The sequence below is a fragment of the Nyctereutes procyonoides genome, unplaced genomic scaffold (assembly GCF_905146905.1).
Source record: "Nyctereutes procyonoides isolate TBG_1078 unplaced genomic scaffold, NYPRO_anot_genome, whole genome shotgun sequence".
NCBI lineage: Eukaryota > Metazoa > Chordata > Mammalia > Carnivora > Canidae > Nyctereutes > Nyctereutes procyonoides.
Window position 1 is genome coordinate 11,283,764 of NW_026575144.1, and position 19,493 is coordinate 11,303,256.

Consider the following 19,493-nt stretch of genomic DNA (forward strand, 5'->3'; position numbering starts at 1 on the left):
CTGGGGCCAGGGTGGGAGGTGGTTTGGGGGAAAAAGCCACACTGTCAATGTGACAGAACTGAATCATGTAATGTACCTGAAGGAAGGAGTCAGAGGCAGAGTAGAGTCAGAGTCTGGGACTCTGGACAAATAGGAAAGAGAGGCCCTCAGATCACTTAGCTGCCAAGTGACAATGCTGAGGTCAGAGTCTAGCCTCCTCACTTCCAGACTCTGCTCCTTCCAGAGCTCCAGCACACCCTGCTTACCGTAGAGCCTCTTCTATTTTCCCAGGTGGTCTTGGGAATGGGAAAAGTGCACAGATATATAATTTTCTCTCCTTGGCCATTCCCTAAACTTTCAGTTACTTAATAATTAGTCTTGAACAATCTTGACCTTTCACTCATGGCTTCCCCACCACTGTCCTACCACTCCTTGCTTCTGGTCATTCTGAGCCCTCTCTTCACTGTGACACCTGGCTCATCTATTCCATCTATTTCAATTCAGACCACTTTCTCCCTCCTCCAAGTCCTGTTAGCATCTATCCTCCACCACTATTTGGCATTTACTACCTAAAAATGTTTGTCATTTATTTAGAAATGATACAAGCATGCCATACTCAAGGTTTCATTAAAGGGAAGGTTTATGAAGCAGTTTCTAGGTCAGAAAGGGTTTTAAAGAAGCAGTAGTGGCAGATTTCTGGGGTACTGGGATGCCAGGAGGGGAGATTGGGGTTTGGGGATAGCACATCATGTGACGGGACAGGATTCCCTCCCTGGTTTCCAATTATGGCTTCTTAGGATCTCTAGCCACAAGGAACTCTGCTTGCTACTCACTATGTGAATTAGGGTTAAAGACAACACAGTTCAGAAAGAAGCAAGTAAGAAGGGGCACCTGGCTGGCTCAGTCAGTAGAGCATGCGACTCTTAACCTTGGGGGTCCTGAGTTTGAACCCCATCTTGCGTATTTAAAAAAAAGGAAAGAAAGCAAGCAAGCAAGCAAAAGGAGAAGTGACTATGAAGTCTTTGGAATTTGAACCTCATCTGGGGGCTGGCCTGTGCCTATCACCACCAGGAAAAGCGAGCTCTTCTCCTGGTGTATCTATGGGTAGGCCTCTTCTCAACCAGACCTAACTACTGTAGGCCAGTAACTCACTATCATAATATTCAAAGTCCTTTCTATAATGAAAAAGGGTATTTGCAAAATAGTGCTATTTTTCTACAAACATTTATAACAATGTCTGCAACATCTTCTATTTTAAGAGTCTTAATATTTCTATGTAGAAAGTGTCCAAAAGAGTAATAATAAGGCTCATATATTATTAAAGCTAATGGATTAGTTTTCGAACATTAACTCCCACACATGGCAACCTCTCTTTTTCCTCTTCATTTCTACTTTCCGGGTGCCTCTTATTTTTTTGTTTTGTATAATTTTTCTACATTATCCCTCTCCCTCTTTTTCCTTCCTTTTCTTTCTCTATCAAATCTATCTGTCCCCCATTTGAGTCCTCTCACAGAATCACAGAATGGATTATACATGGAGATGCACAGAATAATGAGATAGGGCTGGAGAAAGGAGAAGGCCTATCCTTCCATTTCTTACCCCAAATGGAAGTGGTTACACAAAGTCACAAACATTTAGCACCAACTGGGAACAAATCATAAATAAATACAACTATTCAACTTAAAACAGTTATGATTGAAGTGTTACAATAAAGGTAACTAAAAAACAGTAAGATACTCGCTAGAAATGCTCAAGTATATCCTATCTATCCCCTCCTCTCCTACTATACTCTTTACCAATTTTTTCTTAAAAGGAATACTACCTTGTAGAATATGCTGGTTGTACTTCATGAGGGTTGCGACGGTCAGACCAGAAAAACAGCAGTCTATCAAATTTGGGTTCAATGTCAGCAAACTGGGCTTTGCCTTCTGGAAAAATTCGAAGTATACCTCCACTTACCTACAGAAAAGAGCCAAATATGTAAGTATGAGAGCAAAAACAATACACAATGAAATTTACGGAGAAAAAAAAGACCATGTCAAAGTCAAAATTCGTAGTTGGGAGTATTCATAGATATACCTCAATTAACAAGATATGAAGAGGAGTTGAGATTCGAAGTATATGCACTGATAGGAGAAAAAATTCATTTCTTCTTTTGGGGATTTCTATAAATACTGATGAAACAGATGAGTATTATCTGAATTCAAAAGGCTCCAAATAACACCTGGAAGTTTTAAAAAACTAGTACACATTTCTTATCTAGGTATACTTATGATGTGCTTAATTAGCCTACTCTTTAAAAATGTGTCCATTTCAAATCACCTTGACTAAATTACTATAAATGGTGAGGTATGTCAAACGGTTTATTGTATTTTAAGCTTCAATAGTAATAGGACAATCACAAGTTTAATGCCTCTTATTTAAAGAATTCAACTCTATCAGTAGAAAGTGTCATCACCTATCATCACCACCATCATCACTGTGGTCATTATTATTAGAGATCGTACCTCTCCCTTTCCAGACATTAATGGCTACCTGTTTATACAACTAGATTCCGTTCAGAAAGGATACTTATATTTACCCAAATACACATCCATCTCTATTCAGGATTATATGGACTCTTTACCCTTGAAGAACTAAACTCCTAAGCAGGTAGATGCTTAAATTGAAGGAACTTCAATATTTAATCAAGACATCATGGAGGTTGAACCTAGAATTTGTAGTTAGATAAGCTGTTTATCAGGCTCATCCTTAAGTTAAATTCAAGCTACTTGTACCCTTGCCCACCTTCCTCAGGTCTGTTCAGATTGATTCCCACGGCAATCATGCAAACATCTAAAGAATCTCTAGACTGTGACCAAGAACGCATTCTTTTCTTCCCCCTGACCTCTGACTGGAGTCACTGGGAATATCACAAGTGATCTGCTGAAAATATTTAACAGAGATAATTGAAGCTTCCAATCTTCCTCTGGGAAACCTTCCATGACCCCTGAATTAGGTAGTCTTCCATGTGGTCCCATAGCAACCTGTCCTACACTGGCCATAAGCAATTGTCATTGTTATGATTGACATGATCTCAGTACTGATCTGTACTCTCCATTAGATCCCAGGCTCTATGAAGGCTACTTCTATTTCTGCTCTATTTCTAGCACCCAAGACGATGTCTGGCACACTGTACATGTTCAGTATAATCTTGCAAAGAAGTTTTCAGGGCTACATACAAAAATACTAAGGACTTTTTTCTGCTTATGCACTAATTCAAAAACTATATATTAATAATCTTGGTTAGGTCCTAACAAAATTAAAAGATCAGCCTAGAAAGAAACTAATAATAATATAAAGAAGTTAGGAATTACTCAAATATATTTCTAGTTTTCAAGATATTTACAAAATTGGGAAAAAATAAATTTCTAAGTTTTAATTCAAGTTACACCAATTTGTTTTGTGCACTGGCCTCAAGGTGAATGACCAAATTTATGTGTCTATTTTAAACTTTGAAAGCTGTAACAGAAAAACCATGCTTGTTGACAGAATGCTTTGAAATTTATTTAACCTACTTAGCGGTAAAACTTACCTCTCTTTTGAACTCTGATAGAAGAGAAACTTTAAATCAATATGACACAGAAAGACTACTGGAGCACTGGGAGCATATTCTAAGTTCTAAGTATGATTTAGGACTAGGTTTTTACATATTTAAGACTTTGGGTTTTCATTTCTGTATAAATGTTTGTGCTGGGGGAAGTGTTTTAAAGATTATTTGATTTTTAAGAATTGCCCTGGCTACACAGGTATGTTCACACTGTGAAAATCCAGTGGGCTATTTATTGCGTTCACTTTTCTATTTGAAGACTTCAATAAAAATAAAGGTTTCTAAAAATCAACCAAAAATTAGTATAGACAACCTCCAAAGCAATAAGAAAGTATGACATACTTTTGAGGTTACGATCACTTAAAATCAAGTGAAACTCAGGCTAATATTAAGGAAATAAACATTTAAAACAAGAGAAAATTAAACGTACTGTACACCGTAATTGGCTTTAAAGGATTTGTCAGTATTGATAAACTTCTAGTTTTTTCCATAATCAGGAAAAGAAGGAATCCTGCCTCCAATATTCAATTCAATAACCCAATGCCAGAGAAGATCTCTACCAACAGAAATAAGTAGAAAATAATCCACAATTATTTACATATAATCTCTCTCAAAAGCCATTATGAAACAATTATTCTCAAAGCGTTTTTTATAAAAGCTACTAAAAGTCATATATTTCAACAAAATACATTTTGTTAATAGTTAAATTCTGGGGGGCACCTGGCTGGCTCAGTTGGTGGAGCATGTGATTTTTGATCTCGGAGTCGTGAGTTCGAGCCCCACGTTGAGTGCAGAGTTTACTTAAAAAACAAAACAAAACAACAACAACAAACAAAAAAAAAGTTAAATTTTGGAAGCATGCCTCAGAATCTGAAAATAAGGGAATCCACTTTTTAAAACACATTATGTTCTACTTTACAAAGATCCACTTCTAATACTCAAAACTGAAACAAATATAAGTTTTAACCATTCCATGTGTTAAAGACAGTCTCCCTAAGAGGAGTATGAGTCTTAGTAGCTGTGGGAAAATAAATAAACGGTCAATTAAGTTGCATACCTTGGCATCCCAGTCTTTATTAAGATAATATATACATGTCACACATCTTCCATCTCCGTTTGGATTATCAACATGACGTACATAACCCGTTCCATTGCCTGGATAACAAGCAACCATGGCCTGTAATAATAATGATGATAATTGTAAAAGTCTATACACATTATGAATAAAAAGGCAAGACAACTTATAAAAGAAATCTGATTTTTGGTTACTCTCACACTTAAATTCTTCTAAATAAGAATCATATTTTGTAGATAAGAAGAGGCAAATATATTCTATGTTGGCACTTATAAAGAATACGAGGGCAGGTTGGTAAATAATCCAAGGCCTGGTGATATCTGCTTCACAGAGAAGGGAAGAACCCACATGGAAGATTTGGAGGTCAGAAGGATTGTAGGACCCACTTTCAGGATCTTTATTCATACTGATCATCAAGATCAAGCGAATTTTGTTCTGAGGATAGAAGGAGACTTCTATCCTCCCTGAGCTTACTGCGGAACACCTACAGTATTGTCAATCAAATACCTGATCTGGCACTGTCTCTGAATTTAGAAGGCCAACTCCAAACATTACATTTAATGTCCATGATTTAAAAAAAAAAAAAAAAGAAAAGAAAAGAGAAAAAAAGAAAAAGAAAAGAAGGCTAAGTGACAAATTAGCATGTGACTAATTCTTCAAACCCGAAAGAAAGTCATTTTTTGCTCAGATTATAACAAGATATAGTTCAGAAGATTGCTGGGTATTAAGCATGAAGGTGGAAAAGACATCCAAAATAAAAAGCACCAAAAGAACTCACATGCTCTAGGACTGTAGTACATAATAATCAACTGAAATTAGAAAGAGTGATTTAAAAGGCAAAAAACCTCAGAATTACGAAGAAAACAAAAAAGATGGTCAAGGTTACCACTTATTCCTGAAATCTTTAATTTCTCCAATTTTTTCATGTATTGTAGTCAGCCGATCAGTATTAATGTCTAGCAAGCACTTTAAACTTTAATGCTCAGTAAAAAAAAGACATTTTCACAGAGCACCCTGGACCTACTGCTCTTTCAGAAGCAGAATTTTTGGTGAGTATTTATATGTCTCTATTTTTCCTGATTCCAGATAGAATTAAATGCTTTCTCTTGGGACTTGAGGTTGTAATAACAGGCAGAACAGCATAGGTTTAGTGGATTTAATAATGCTCGACAAAAGATAAACCCAAACAACTTCCCTGTCACTAGCTGCTAAGGAAAGGCACATATAACAGATCTGGAATAGGAAGTATAAGAAAGTACCAATTTAACAGTGTAATAAGCCCATCTGTTAATAAAGACAATTATGGCAAATTACATGACACATTCTTACCCATGGAAAAGAATGAAAACAAAACCAAACAAAACCAAAAACCCAACCTGAACTCTTCCCTAAAGTAGTCTCAGCTCAAAAAAGTTCACTCAGGCCTCTCCAGCTGTCTGGTGACTTGAACATCTCTTATGCAAAGAACAAAGGGGAAAACTTTTCTTTGTTCATCGACCCCACCCCACTCCACCACCCCACCCCATCCATCCTATAGCAAACACCTCCTGAGCACCAACTATGTGTCTGAAAGGCCTTGGTGGGGGGAAAAGGGGGCAGTAACTACAATGACGAATAAAACAGAGTCCCTTGCTTTCATTTGTTATGGAGCCTAATGTGGTGAAATAAATAACCAATAAAGAAACATGTATAATATACAGTTAGGTGGTTATTTTCTCATAAAATTGAAGAGGATGCCAAGAAGATGATTTCTAGAATAGTGATCAAGATGTGAGTAGAGACTTCAATGAAGGGAGTGGCAAGTTGTGCAAATATCTGTGGGGTCAGCATTCCTGGCTGAGGGAAAAGTAAGAACAAAGGCAGAAGTGGCTGCACCCAGTGGAAAACCATCGCAGGCCAGCTGGACTGGAATGTGCCAGGGCAAACCATGGGGGTTCAGCAAGCCATGGTGAAGGCTATGGATACTATTCTAAAAGTGACAGGAAGCCAATGGAGATATACCTGATCGATGCTTTAAGGTCAGTTTCAATTCTGTATGAATAAAAACTAACAAGTATGTAACCTCAGTACCACCCACTACCTAGGATTTATTGGATGTTGTATATTTGCCACATACTATTCTAAGTAATTTATGTATACTAACTCATCTGACACAACTGTATGAGGAAAATAGTATCATCATTCTCATCTTCATTTAACTATTAAGGAAACAAGGCCCCGGGGGCGTGTGGGTGGCTCAGTGGGTTAAGCATCTGCCTTTAGTTCAGGTCATGATCTCAGGGTCCTGAGATCAAGCCCCGTATTGGGCTTCCTGTTCAGTGGGGACTCTGCTTCTCCCTCTGCCCCGCCCCTACTGCTCATGTTCTCTCTCAAATGACTAAATTAAATCTTTAAAAAAAAGGGAAACTGAGGCTCAGAAAGGCTAATTAATGTTCTCAATGTCTGTGACAGTAGGGCCAGGTATAAATGCAGGCAATGTGGTTTCAGAATCTACGCAATTAGCTGCTATGTGAGACTGAACAGAAAGAAGGTGGCTAACTGGCTACTGCAGTTTCTAGGAGAGAAACAAAAGGAGGCCGCCCGGGGTGGCAAAGTAGGGTAATTCTGAAGGTAATTCTGAAAACCAATGTGATTTGCTAATGGACTGGAAGTGGAGAGTAAGAATAAGAATAGTAAAGGATGGCTTTTTCTCCCTATGTAATGGAGTAAATGGGGTTAACATTTTCCAAAGGTGGGAATACAAGGTGAAGGAATAGTTTTAATAACATGCATTGTGGAAGAAAAAGAGTTTCTCAGCAAAGAGTTCTCGTGATGAGCAGACACCGCAGAACAGAGTCACAGACATGAAGATTATGTCTCAATATGGGATCTGTGCCAGTCTCTTCTGAGCCACCTTCCTTGGCGCCCTGGGTTATGGGGAGGTACTCGGAGTTGGTGACTGGTGGAGGGCTGCGGTGAAATGAGAAGAGACCAAACAAAACAAGTAGATTCTGCCCCAACCGTCAACTAGTGGCAGCACTTCTCTGCAGGCTGGTACATAACTGAGAAGAAAGCAAGGCAGAGTAAGAGTCCCAGAACACAGGCAGATAAGCCCCTCCACCCGAACAATTAGAGGCTATAGGAGAAGGACAGAGCCTAAGCACACCCAGAAAAAAGCAGGCTGTATCAGAAAATCTGAGACCCAGGGGCCACATCCTAGAGGTTCTGAGGAAAGAAAAACCCTGTAGGAAACCTGCAAAGGCTTGGAAGGGTCACGAGTTTATTCAAATAACTAAATGGCCTAATGACACAGTGACACTGCATTCAGGAACTGATGCATGTACTGTGGGTCCTCTCCATTTGAACTATAGAAAACATAAAAAGGGATTTCTCTGGGTATGGGCTTTAAGGAAGGCACTTGTTATGAGGAGCACAGGGTGACGTATGGAAGTGCTGAATATCACTATATCGTGCATCTGAAACTAAGGTAACCCTGTATGTTAACTAATAAATTAAAATAAAAACTTTAAAGAAAGGTGTAGTCTCATGAAATCTGGCAGCTACTAAGTTTACAACCAGTATTCATATTTAGCTATGATCTGCATCATCAAAATTTAGAGTTCCTTAAATGTAACACAGCTTTTCCAGTTTTGAAATAATATTCTTGCTCTATTTCTTAATTGGTAATTATGTTTTCCTGATGCATTTTATATACATTTGTGTAAAGAAGACTCTGATGTTGCTGTTCCTGTTTTGCTTTTAGTATGCAACTAGCATACTATTATTCATACGTTTAGTAAATTCACTTTATCTTCTAATAATTTCTTGGTAAAGCAACTACTAACCACTTATGCTTTACTCATGAAGTGCTGCTTGAGCACCTTATTAGTCTAGATGTCTCTGGCAGCTTTAAAAATTATTTACGCATTAACAGGAATTTAAATAAAAACTTAAAAAAAATGGAAAAAAGTATTCATGGCATTCCTACCATATCACAGTACAACAAAGGCTGCTATAGTAGCTATCTGAAAGGACTTAAGTGGAAAGAAAAGAAAAAAGCAAGCACATACAAAACAAATAATGAACTGAGTAGCATAAATGATAAAAAGGATTCTGAGAAAAGGAAGTATTCATGTAGGATAAAATAAAATAAGGGGATGAGGCTTTGAGCTACATATAAGACCTAAGCTTATCTTGGAAGGGCAGATGCGATTTGAAAAAGTGAAGTTAAGAAAAACCAAGTGTCTGAAGTTTACAAATACAGCGAACATTTAAGTGACAGTACAGTAGCTTTTAAGAAGTCCATTTCTTGGGATCCCTGGGTGGCGCAGCGGTTTAGCGCCTGCCTTTGGCCCGGGGCGTGATCCTGGAGGCCCGGGATCAAATCCCACGTCGGGCTCCCGGTGCATGGAGCCTGCTTCTCCCTCTGCCTGTGTCTCTGCCTCTCTCTCTCTCTCTGTGTGACTATCATAAATAAATAAAAATTAAAAAAAATTTAGAAGTCCATTTCTTTATTCTAGGATTTACATGGAAGATATTATAAAATACACTGCTTTGGTCTGAATGTGGGTGCCCCCCAGATTCATATGTTGAGATTCTAATCCATAAAGATGATGGCAACAGGAAGGGCCTTTGGGAGGTGCTTAGGTAATGAGGGTGAAGCCTTCAGGAATAGGATTAGTGTCTTAGAAGAGAGGTCTGGAGGGATCCCTGTCTCTTCTAACCATGTGAAGACACAGTGGGAAGTCATTAGCCTTGAATCAGAAAGAAGGCCCTCACTAGAAGGGGACTGGCATGGTCCCCTTAATCTTGGGACTTTTCAGCCTCCAGGACTGTGAACAAATAAATTTCTGTGGTTTATAAACTACCCAATCTGTTTTTTTGTGTGTTTTAATAGAAGCCCAAATGGACTAAATTACATCTATAAAAGACAAAACTGTTGCAACAGATTTATGTTAGATGTACCAATTCTAAGGATAAGGAAATGCATGAAAAAGTCTATCAAGCAAAATTAAAATGAGATATATTAGAGATTGAAGTGATACTCCCTGGCTGTCCTGTCCTTTCCCAAGAGAAGCAGGCCCAGACATGATTCTGTATTCCTATAAGGTCTGGGGTAGAGGACAGCCCAGAATCTAGGCATTTGCCTGGAAAAGAAACAATGCAATTGCCCCTTCATAATTCTGAGGTATGTTCCTAATCTGCCATCTCTTTGAGATGCCAGCTTTAAATATTTCAATTTCCCACTGGGAAAAGCATATTTAAACATAAGCAAAACAATAAAATAGTATTTTTTCCTTTTTGATATGAAAATATACATGATTGAGGATGTTCTTAAGATAAGAAACACCATAAATTTGTTTTTCACTCTGAGAATAAAAGGAAGGAAGAGGTTTGTGATACCTCTTTGGAATCTGAAGACATTTCTGGCATTGGAAGACATGTATTCAGTATGAAGTTGAACCAGGAAACTTTAAAAAAAAAATTTTCCTTTTGAACAGAATTATTTTAAAACATTGATTCAAAGCTAAGAGAACTAAAATTTTATGGGCTATCAAAGTACTATTTTCCTTGAATGAGGGGAAATGGTTTACTATCTGAAAATTTATCCTATTAAAATGTACTGCCTAGGGGCGCCTGGGTGGCTCAGTCAAGGGTCAGACTCTTAATCTCAGGCTCAGGTCTTGATCTCACAGTCCTGAGTTTGAGCTCTCACATTGTACTCCACGCTGGGCATGGAGCCTACTCCAAAAAAAAAAAAAAGTACAACCTAAGAATACATAGCATTGGCCCTTTTTGATGGTGACTGTGAACATTTAGTAAGAATTTACTGCAAGCCATGCACAGATTATTTCATTTAGACTTCACAACAAATTCAGCAGGTAGATACAATTAATCTCTCCATTTTAGAGTTTAGAAAACTGAACTACGACGAGCATAAAAATCTTGCAAAGGTCACGGAGACTCTAAGTGGCAGAGGTTGGATACAAACTGAAGTAGTCTGAAGAGAAAAAGCACTCTGTCTGGACTCTTCTTCAATGTCTGGTTCCAGCAAGGCTTGTATTCAGATGACGGAGTTCAGATGAAATTGGGAACACAGGCTCCTATAGGACTCTCCCAGCTGCTCTAATGCCATGGACTCATACATAATGCCCAATTCTTGAACATACAGATGTAGTACATATGGTGTTTTCCAACTCTATGGTACACCTTCGACCATCCTAAAAGCACACCCACCAACCACCATGTATCTGACTCAAATATGGGGAAAAATAGGTCATCAAAAGAGCTGAACTAAGAACATGTTAGTATTTACTGTAAGAATAACCTAATTTTAAACTGTAGTATTCAATTATCCCTGTTTAGGTAAATCTCATTTCAAAAAAATATATAATTAAAAACTTTATAAAAAGTCATGAGTTTTGTTCATTGCATTAATTAGCATGGGGTGGGTAATGGAGGAGGGCAATCTACATGCATTAAAAAATTTAAATCTCTTGACTTATTTGCTAATCTTTAATGTAAATACACTCAGACTGTATGTTTTGGGAGGTACTTTTTTTCTAATCCACATTATGGCAAAAAATTAAACTCTCACTGAAAACCAGGCTTCAGCAATAGGAACGAGGACAGCTCCTCTCGGTTCAAGCCTCTAGTCCACACAGGGCGATAAAGACCCTCCGGAAGGTCAGCACTGAGTGAGATACATTAATTCCAAGTAGAAAGAGAAGAAAAGAAGGTCCTGAGAAAGTATCATGATAGATCATGGCAGAGTTTATGGAAGCAGCTATATCTGAACTAAGCTAAAAAGAAATATAAGTTGGAGAGAGAGTATTTCAAACAGAACAAATCACGTAAGGGAAGTTTTATTATTATTATTTTTTAAGATTTTATTTATTTATTCATGAGAGACGGAGAGAGAGACAGAGAGGCAGAGACACAGGCAGAGGGAGAAGGAGGCTCCATGCAGGGAGCCCGACGTGGAACTTGATCCCGGGTCTCCAGGATCACACCCCGGGCTGCAGGCGGCGCTAAACCGCTGTGCCACGGGGGCTGCCCATGTAAGGGAATTTTTAAACGCAAGAAAATACAGAACACATTTGGTGACGAGGAATATTCAAATTTGCTAAAGCACAGAGTTGACAAGGAGGAAGAAAACTGCAAAGGTGAGAGGGGTCAGACTGTGGACAAACCCGAGTGCCTTCTTACTCTACCATTAGACAAAAGCCAGCATTTTGGGGTGAGGGAGCAACACGATCAGCACTGTGCATCAGACACACGACAAGTAGAATGTAAGATGATCTGGGAACGGGGACAGAAAAAGACCAGTCAGAAGGCAACCACTGTAGACAAAGAAAGGAAGCAGTCTGATGTAGCGGAGGTGCTTTGGGAAGGGTGGGGAACAGGGAGCAGGGGCTGAGGAGAACAGGGAGAGGTCATGACCATGAGGAAAAGGAGAGGACTCGGTAAGTGCTTCACAGACAGAACGGAGGATGAGGCTGAACCAAAGATGGTTCACAGGAGTTTGTGTCCAGCCAAGGCCAGGCCATTAACGGAAGTGGGGAGCATGGGCTTGGGAGAGGTCAGTGCGTTTTTTGGAACACTGAGTGTGCCACACTGGTGGGCCCTCCCGGTGGAGATGTTCAAAAGGCAATTGGAAATAAGTCTGGAACTCTAAAAAGAGGTCATGGCTGGAGATGCAGACTTATGAGCCACCCTCATAGGGGAAAGCTGAAGCCATATGGCTGCCAGAGATTGTCAAGGAGAGAACAGGGGACAGAGCCTCATGTAATAAACTCATTCAGAATAAAAAATTCATTTAACTTTGCTTTCCTGGTCATAGCAAAAACCACTGAATAACCAGGCAAAAACTGACTAACTGTAAATGATTTAGGACTCATTTTTTACTAATTATTTGTGGATGAATTGTAAATGATAAATACATACTACAAAACAGGACTTATAATAAGGGCATCTAGGTTGTTTCCATAAAATGTTTTAAGAAGCTTCTTGCCATTATAAACAAAACTGTGATTGAAAACAGTTCTGGAGGGACGCCTGGGTTGCTCAGTGGTTGGGCATCTGCCTTCGGCTCGGGGTGTGATCCCAGGCACACCGCATTGGGCTCCTTGCTTGGAGCCTGCTTCTGCCTCTGCCGGTGTCTCTGCTTCTCTCTTTGTGTTTCTCATAAATAAATAAATAAAATCTTTAAAGAAAAAGAAAAACCCGAAACAGTTTTGGAGCCCTGTTACTATAAATGTCCTTGATACCTTTCTAAAAATTAAATTCCTAGAAGTGAATTATAAGGCTTTAAAATTCTTTTATTGCCACAATGTTCTCCTGAATGGTTCTACTAGTTTAAACTCCCACCAGTCTGTAGGAGTACACATATCCTCCCACTCATTTGCCAATTCTGGCTACTGAATTTTATTCTTTTAAAAACTGCTCAATTTGATAGGTAAAAACTTGTATTAATATTTTAATTTTATCTCAATTTGTGAAAGCAAACATTTTTCATATTTTTACTGGCCATTTAATTCCTGTTAACTGCTTACTCATATCCTTTATTCACTTCATCCTTTATCGATTTTTTAAGAGCTTTTTAGCTACTAGCTTTCTGTCATGTGACATGACAACAATTTCAACACTTTTACTATGCTCCTACAGAATATTTTAATACAAAGTAGTTATTATTTGTGCAGGAAGGCAGAGTATAACCATATTAATTATTAATATAAACTGAAGTTTTTAAAAGTCCAAGAGACTTTCTGACTATATTCATAGGAATGTGAAAAATGCAGAGAAAAAAAAGCAAAGATAATAAATAGCATTGTTCTAAATTACTCCCCAAGTGGCTCAGGAATGATGGACTGCTTAACACCACACACACACACACTACTTTCCTTACTCGGCCCTCATTCTAGTCCAAGAAAAAGAACTTCCATATACATTTAAAAATCAACTTGCTTTTAAAGGCAGTGCTCCCAATAGGCAGTGTGATCTAGATTCATATAATGATGCCTTATGAACTCTCTGTTTCCCTTTTAGGAATTGTAAAGTTATACTTTATAAATTAGGAAGCCATCCGATGAAGCAGTTTCTATTTGAGCTGTCTAGCCCTGCTGTCAGAAAAGAGACCTATAATTTGCTAACCTCGGCTCCAATCTCACAAACTATGCACAACTCTTCCCCGGGCTCCTAAGCAGGGCTCTGTATTTATGCCACTCACCCACAACCGCCCCTCTCACCCCCACCAACCACAAAATTGAGGAGGACAGAGCAACCTCTTTCCCGTGAGGAGGTTGGATCCCAGGCAAAACTCGGCTTGATCCCCACCCAGGGAGTGGCATGATTTTATTTGAGCCCATGCAAGATGTCACTGGTAAGACACATACTCAGACAGCTATGGTAAAGCTGTTATGTTATTAATTTAACTCCCTGGCGGAGTACACAACTTAGTATTAAAAGAAAAAAATAAAAACAGAACAAAATACTCAGCTGTTTAACATTACAAACATCTGCTTCAGCATTTCCCTAGACCTACTGAGCAGGTACTGCATTCTGCATGGGACTACAGGGATGAAAAGTTCAACACCTGTTTCAACACCAGACTCTAGAGGAGAGGTGTGATTTTAAAATGTTATTTACATCATTTCAGCATAGAGTGTAATGCATATTTATTTAATGGACTGGAGGGCATGGATTAGAAGTTCCTGATATTCCTCCTGGAGCAGGGAGTTAACATTTGCAGAACCACTACTGGATATACACAATCACTGGTTCATGTTGAAGTTGCTAACAAAAAAATCTCACTCCAGGGGCATCTGGGTGGCTCAGATGATAAAGCATTTGCTCAGATCATGATCCCGGGGTCCTGGGATTAAGCCCCACGTTGGGCTCCCTGCTCAGGGAGCCTGCTTCTCCTTCTCCCTCTGACCCTTCCCCTGCTCATGCTCTCTCTCAAATGAATTTTAAAAATCTTTTTTAAAAACCCACCTCACTTCAGTAGGATAAGTCAAATTCTCATCTCTCCTCAAATCCAGAGGATATGGTAATTAGGATAATAGATATCAGAAATGACTACAGCAGGAGAAAAGAGTGGAGTTCAGGATACACGGTTTGGCTATAGTACCATAAAGGGGACCACTGCTCTTACATGAGCACATACATATGAATCTAATGAACTCTGTGGTGTATATTCTTTGGAATTGTACCCAGGGCTCAGGGTTCCTGCTGGTTCTGTGATTAGTTCCATATAAGGGAATTTTGTTGTCTGATCCCAAGTAGGTTAAACTGAATCCCACACCCAGATTAGCACTTCTACCTAGAATAAAACTTTCATAAAAGGTATCGGTCAGAGTTCCTAGAAGAATGGAGAGGAGGGACTTTATTTAGTTTAGAAAACAGTTTGTAAGACTATTTTTTGCACTTGCTGGCTAATAAATTTTTGTATTTGTGGCAGAGTTCAGTCTGAATTTTGCTTTCATAGTAATGTACCTTTTGGAAGTTATGTTTTAGGGGAGTAGATCTATGTTGTTCACTTATCTGTAGCTTGCAAACATGAGCAGTATCTCTCAAAAAGAACTTAATACCCACACAACTGACCTGGCTCAAGTTGCGTCACAACAGGGAAAAGTCATGCGAAAACAACCAGGACAGTGTAATAAACACAACACAAGGTACCTAGATAGCAAAGATGATTAATGCTCTCATGGAATGGGGTGTAGAAGATTCTGCAGACAAAGTGACATATGAGCACAATTTTGAAGGATAAAAATACCAGGTGTCCAGAGCAGGGAGAGAGTCCAAGTAGAGGGAACACCCTAAGAGGAAAGCAAATGTGAGAAGTGTTGAAGGATGAAGTGCACAATGAAGAGCATCAGGAGATGTGGCAGGAAGGCTCCTACTGACTTTCAAAGGAGCTTTGTCTTACAAGCCAGTGTAGCCATGTGTGTTCAGGAAGAATCACTTGGTGGACTTCTGAAAGTATGATGCCCAATGCCTCCACTTAAAATAATGATTTAGTAGGTATAGAATGAGACCTGGGATCTTGGAATTTTAAACAAGCACTCCAAAGGGCCAAACTTCAAATAATGATAGCAAAATAATCCAATTTCAGAGTACGGGGGGATGTGGGAGATCAGGGGTTCAGTTCTAAACATGTTTAGTTAGGGTATGCGTAAGGTACAGTTACAGGAAGACAATCCCTGCTCTAAAAGAACTTATATTCCAGTGGAACAGAAAGGAAAACTAATCATTTTAACACAACCAACAACTAAAATGACGCCTGTCAAAGGGGCACCTGTGTGGCTCAGTTGATTAAGTTTCTAATCTTTGGCTCAGGTCATGATCTCAGAGTCCTGGGATCAAGCCCTGTGTCAGGGTCCCTGCTCAGCAGGGAGTCTGCTTCTCCCTCTCCTTCCCTATCCAGCTTGTGTTCTCTGCTCTCTCTCAAACAAATAAATCTTAAAAAAATAAATGACCAGGCCAGGCACTGAATATTATTCCACTGCAGGGGCAGTTGGGGTCAGAGAAAGCTTCTTGAAAAATGGGTCTTGAAAGAAGACTGTGAATTAGCCAGGCAAAAGAGAGAGAAAGGAGAATGTTCCAGGAAAAGAAAAAAGTCACAAAGACAACAGACAGCACGGTGTGTGTGCATGTGCACGTCCTGCGTGTAAATTGCAAGCAAGGGGGAGCCCAAAGCACCAAGCCAGTGGTGTGACAGATGAGGCAGGATGTATCCAAGGCCACTCCCTGGAAGGTTAGTGTGCTCCTTGATAGTTAACTTGCACATCATCTTACAGGTTAACAGGGAGCCACTGAAGAGTTCTCAGCAGGGAAGTGATATTATCAACTCTAGGCTTTCATTTACTTGAGCAGGTGACTTGTGAGGCACATTTCTGAAGCACAGCTATGAAGTAATGAGTCTGCTTTTCTTACTGGAGCTGGTAAACCACAGCTATTTCCTTTTGCGGGTTATTCTCTACAGGAATGCTTGTGTTTTGTTCTTAATTTGATATTCCTGATGCAGAATTAATGCAATAACAAAAAGCTGTTTTTTAAAAAATTTCCCCAAATGAATGCAACTCATATGAAGTACTTAAAAGCATCAACATAGCCCCAGGCTTACTGCTTGGAGAGATATTCAATAATTGCTAAAATGCTCTTTTTGGTTTAAGACTTAAATGCGCATAGACTCAGGACTCCTTAGCTGAAAAGACTGGTCATAAAAACATACAGCTAAGGACTCCTTAGCTGAAAAGACTGGTCATAAAAACATACAAAAACATCTGACTCTTAAGAAATCAGTAACTCCAATAATGAGCCGAGTTTTTCAATAATAATAGTAATAGCACAACCCCCTTTGTAGGTAGAAAAGCAAACTCTTCTAGAAAACATTTGTGGTGTGAATGACGGAGATTCAAGTCACATGCAGCCTTTGCAAATTTATTTTACAGAGCTTCCATATGATGCATCTCATATTCATCTCATTCCTGCAACGACTCCATGAGTTCTGCGGGAAAGTCAAGGTCTCCATTTTACTAATAAATCTATGTAGGCCTTGTTGGCAGTGCTGAAGCGCTTCTTCTGCCAGCCGTATTTTTGCACAGGAGTGTAATCACTGCAAGGACCAGATCTGGTCCCAGAAAATAATGATGGCCCCGTTTCAAATTAACACTAACTCTACTCTGCTTTTATCACTTTGAAGGAGTTTAATGTTCTTTGCTTTCTGCATCATTCTTAGAAAAGTTGCTGGATTACTTACAAATAACCATACCCAGACACCCTTGTAATATTTCTCTTCTGGGTTTCTTCCATCAATTTTGGACTCCTATGAGGCAGATCTTATTAATCTGTGCTAAACACAAGTGCTCAAATCTCTGTTGAGTAAATCAATTAATGATGAAGGGTAGAGAGAAAGGGGAGAATAACTTCAACAACTTTAATACGATTTATTATTTTTTCTTCTGGCATCAGCTGTGCCAAGTGGCTTTCTCAGCAGTGCCCAGGGTGAGCACCTGAAGACCACTGTGAGAAGACATCATCTATACTTTAAAACAGAATACAATTTGAGTTTTATCATCTTATGCTAAAAGTTGACAGAGGTATTTACCAGGTTATGAGTAATAAATCAGAAGTTCAACAACCATCCATTTGCACAGGAAACAACCATCCGTTTGCACAGGAAGACACACATATATTATATACACTATGTATATGTGTGTGTGTGCATGCATGTGTACATAAAGAAGGATAGTTATTAAATTATGCCAAAAGACCGATTTTCATTCAGTACCATATAGCTTTATTCTGGGTGTAGGCACAGCTTATTTTTAAGAATGTTCAAGTAGGAGAATGCTTGGCTGGCTCAGTGAGAGAAACACAGGACTCTTGATCTTGGGGTCATAAGTTCGAGCCGCATGTGGGGTATAGAGATTACTCAAATTAATTAAAAAAAAAAAATCTTAAAAAAAAAAAAAAAAAAAAAGAATGTTCAAGTAGGGGTGGCCTGGCTGGCTGGCTTAGTCCATAGAGCATTCTACTCTTAATCTCAGGATTGTGAGTTCAAGCCCCATGTTGTGTGTAGTGGCTACTTGAAAAAAAGAATATTCAAATGTACCTAGTGAGTGGTTTAAGAAAAGAATTCAAATAGAATATGAGATTTCCATAACAACCATTAAGAAGTTAAGTTCTCTAAGCCTTTATATCTAGTAATTTTCAGGCATATTGACAGTAACTAGCAACCTCCAGTATTTCTCTCAAACCCTTGTTCCCAGCCTTGTTCTGATGCTACCAGAACAATCATCTATGCTACCCTGCTTTTTAGAGCCACCTGCTTCTTTGATCCATAGTTTTCTGCTGGCCCAGGCTTAGTCTTTATGTCACAATGTTTACTGAATCCTACTGATGACTGATTTCTACCCTGCTCCTCTGATCAACATTATATGTCAGTCTACTGTACCTGAAGTTCTATAGACTACGATCCAATATTATGTCCAAATGTGCTGTTGATACAAGAGGAAGTTTTGTTTTGGTTCTGGGTGGGGCCCAGTGACTCTAACCAAAGGGACCATAAGATAAAAACTGAGGACCCATGCTCTAAGGATAGGAATTTGAAGAGAATGTTGCGAGAAGTCTTAAGGTGAAGTATTAAACGTGAGGCTCCGAGGCAGCCCGGGTGGCTCAGCGGTTTAGAGCCGCCTTCGGCCCAGGGCCTGATCTTGGAGATCCGGGACTGAGTCCCATGTAGGGCTCCCTGCATGGAGCCTGCTTCTCCCTCTGCCTGTGCCTCTGCCTTTCTCTCTCTCCCCGCCCCCCACCCCTGTGTCTCTCATGAATAAATAAATAAAATCTTAAAAAAAAAGTGAGGCTCCACTTTTGCATAAAATTTGAGAGAATTTTTAATATATTAATTATGAAGAACCAACTAGATACATTTAAGAGTCTTGAAGAAAAATCCTCCCATACTTGGTTGATAAAATGGTGAGATGTGAGTTGAGTAAACTAATAGTTTGCTTCTCTTTGAATCTGCATCTAGGCCTGTGTCAACCTGGGAGGAGAGTCTATTGTCTTTAGTCTCTAACCAATTAATCTACATTTTTATCAATGATTTTGAATGAAAAAAAAAAAGAGAAGGGATTTCTCAGTATAACTTTTCTGAATAGGGAAAGTTTAGATAAGTGCACTTTACAGGAAAACCACCACCAATGGCTGAGGTATTACTATGTGTCAGTCACTGCATGAGGAACTTTATATTAGTTCTTTCATTTAATTCTCAGAATCCCTGTGAGATAAGTATTATGCTCATCATGTGGAGTAAACTATACAAAGGGATAAGACGATTTGCAGAACAGATATCCTAAAAACAAA

General features: G+C 39.1%; 1 protein-coding gene and 1 non-coding gene across 2 annotated transcripts in view; both read right to left on the minus strand.

The window, feature by feature from the left end:
- Window positions 1-19,493, minus strand: part of EGLN1 (egl-9 family hypoxia inducible factor 1) — a 58,267-nt gene that overhangs the window by 4,558 nt on the left and 34,216 nt on the right. The window contains exons 2-3 of the mRNA XM_055308919.1: window positions 4,626-4,745; window positions 1,802-1,938 (exon numbers count right to left, since the gene is read on the minus strand). Of these exons, the coding sequence (XP_055164894.1) occupies window positions 1,802-1,938; window positions 4,626-4,745 (257 nt within the window). The remainder of the gene's footprint in view (window positions 1-1,801; window positions 1,939-4,625; window positions 4,746-19,493) is intronic.
- On the minus strand, window positions 17,588-17,673 carry LOC129499285 (small nucleolar RNA SNORD35). Its single transcript, XR_008662334.1, has one exon. It is a non-coding gene; the product is annotated as a small nucleolar RNA SNORD35 (small nucleolar RNA).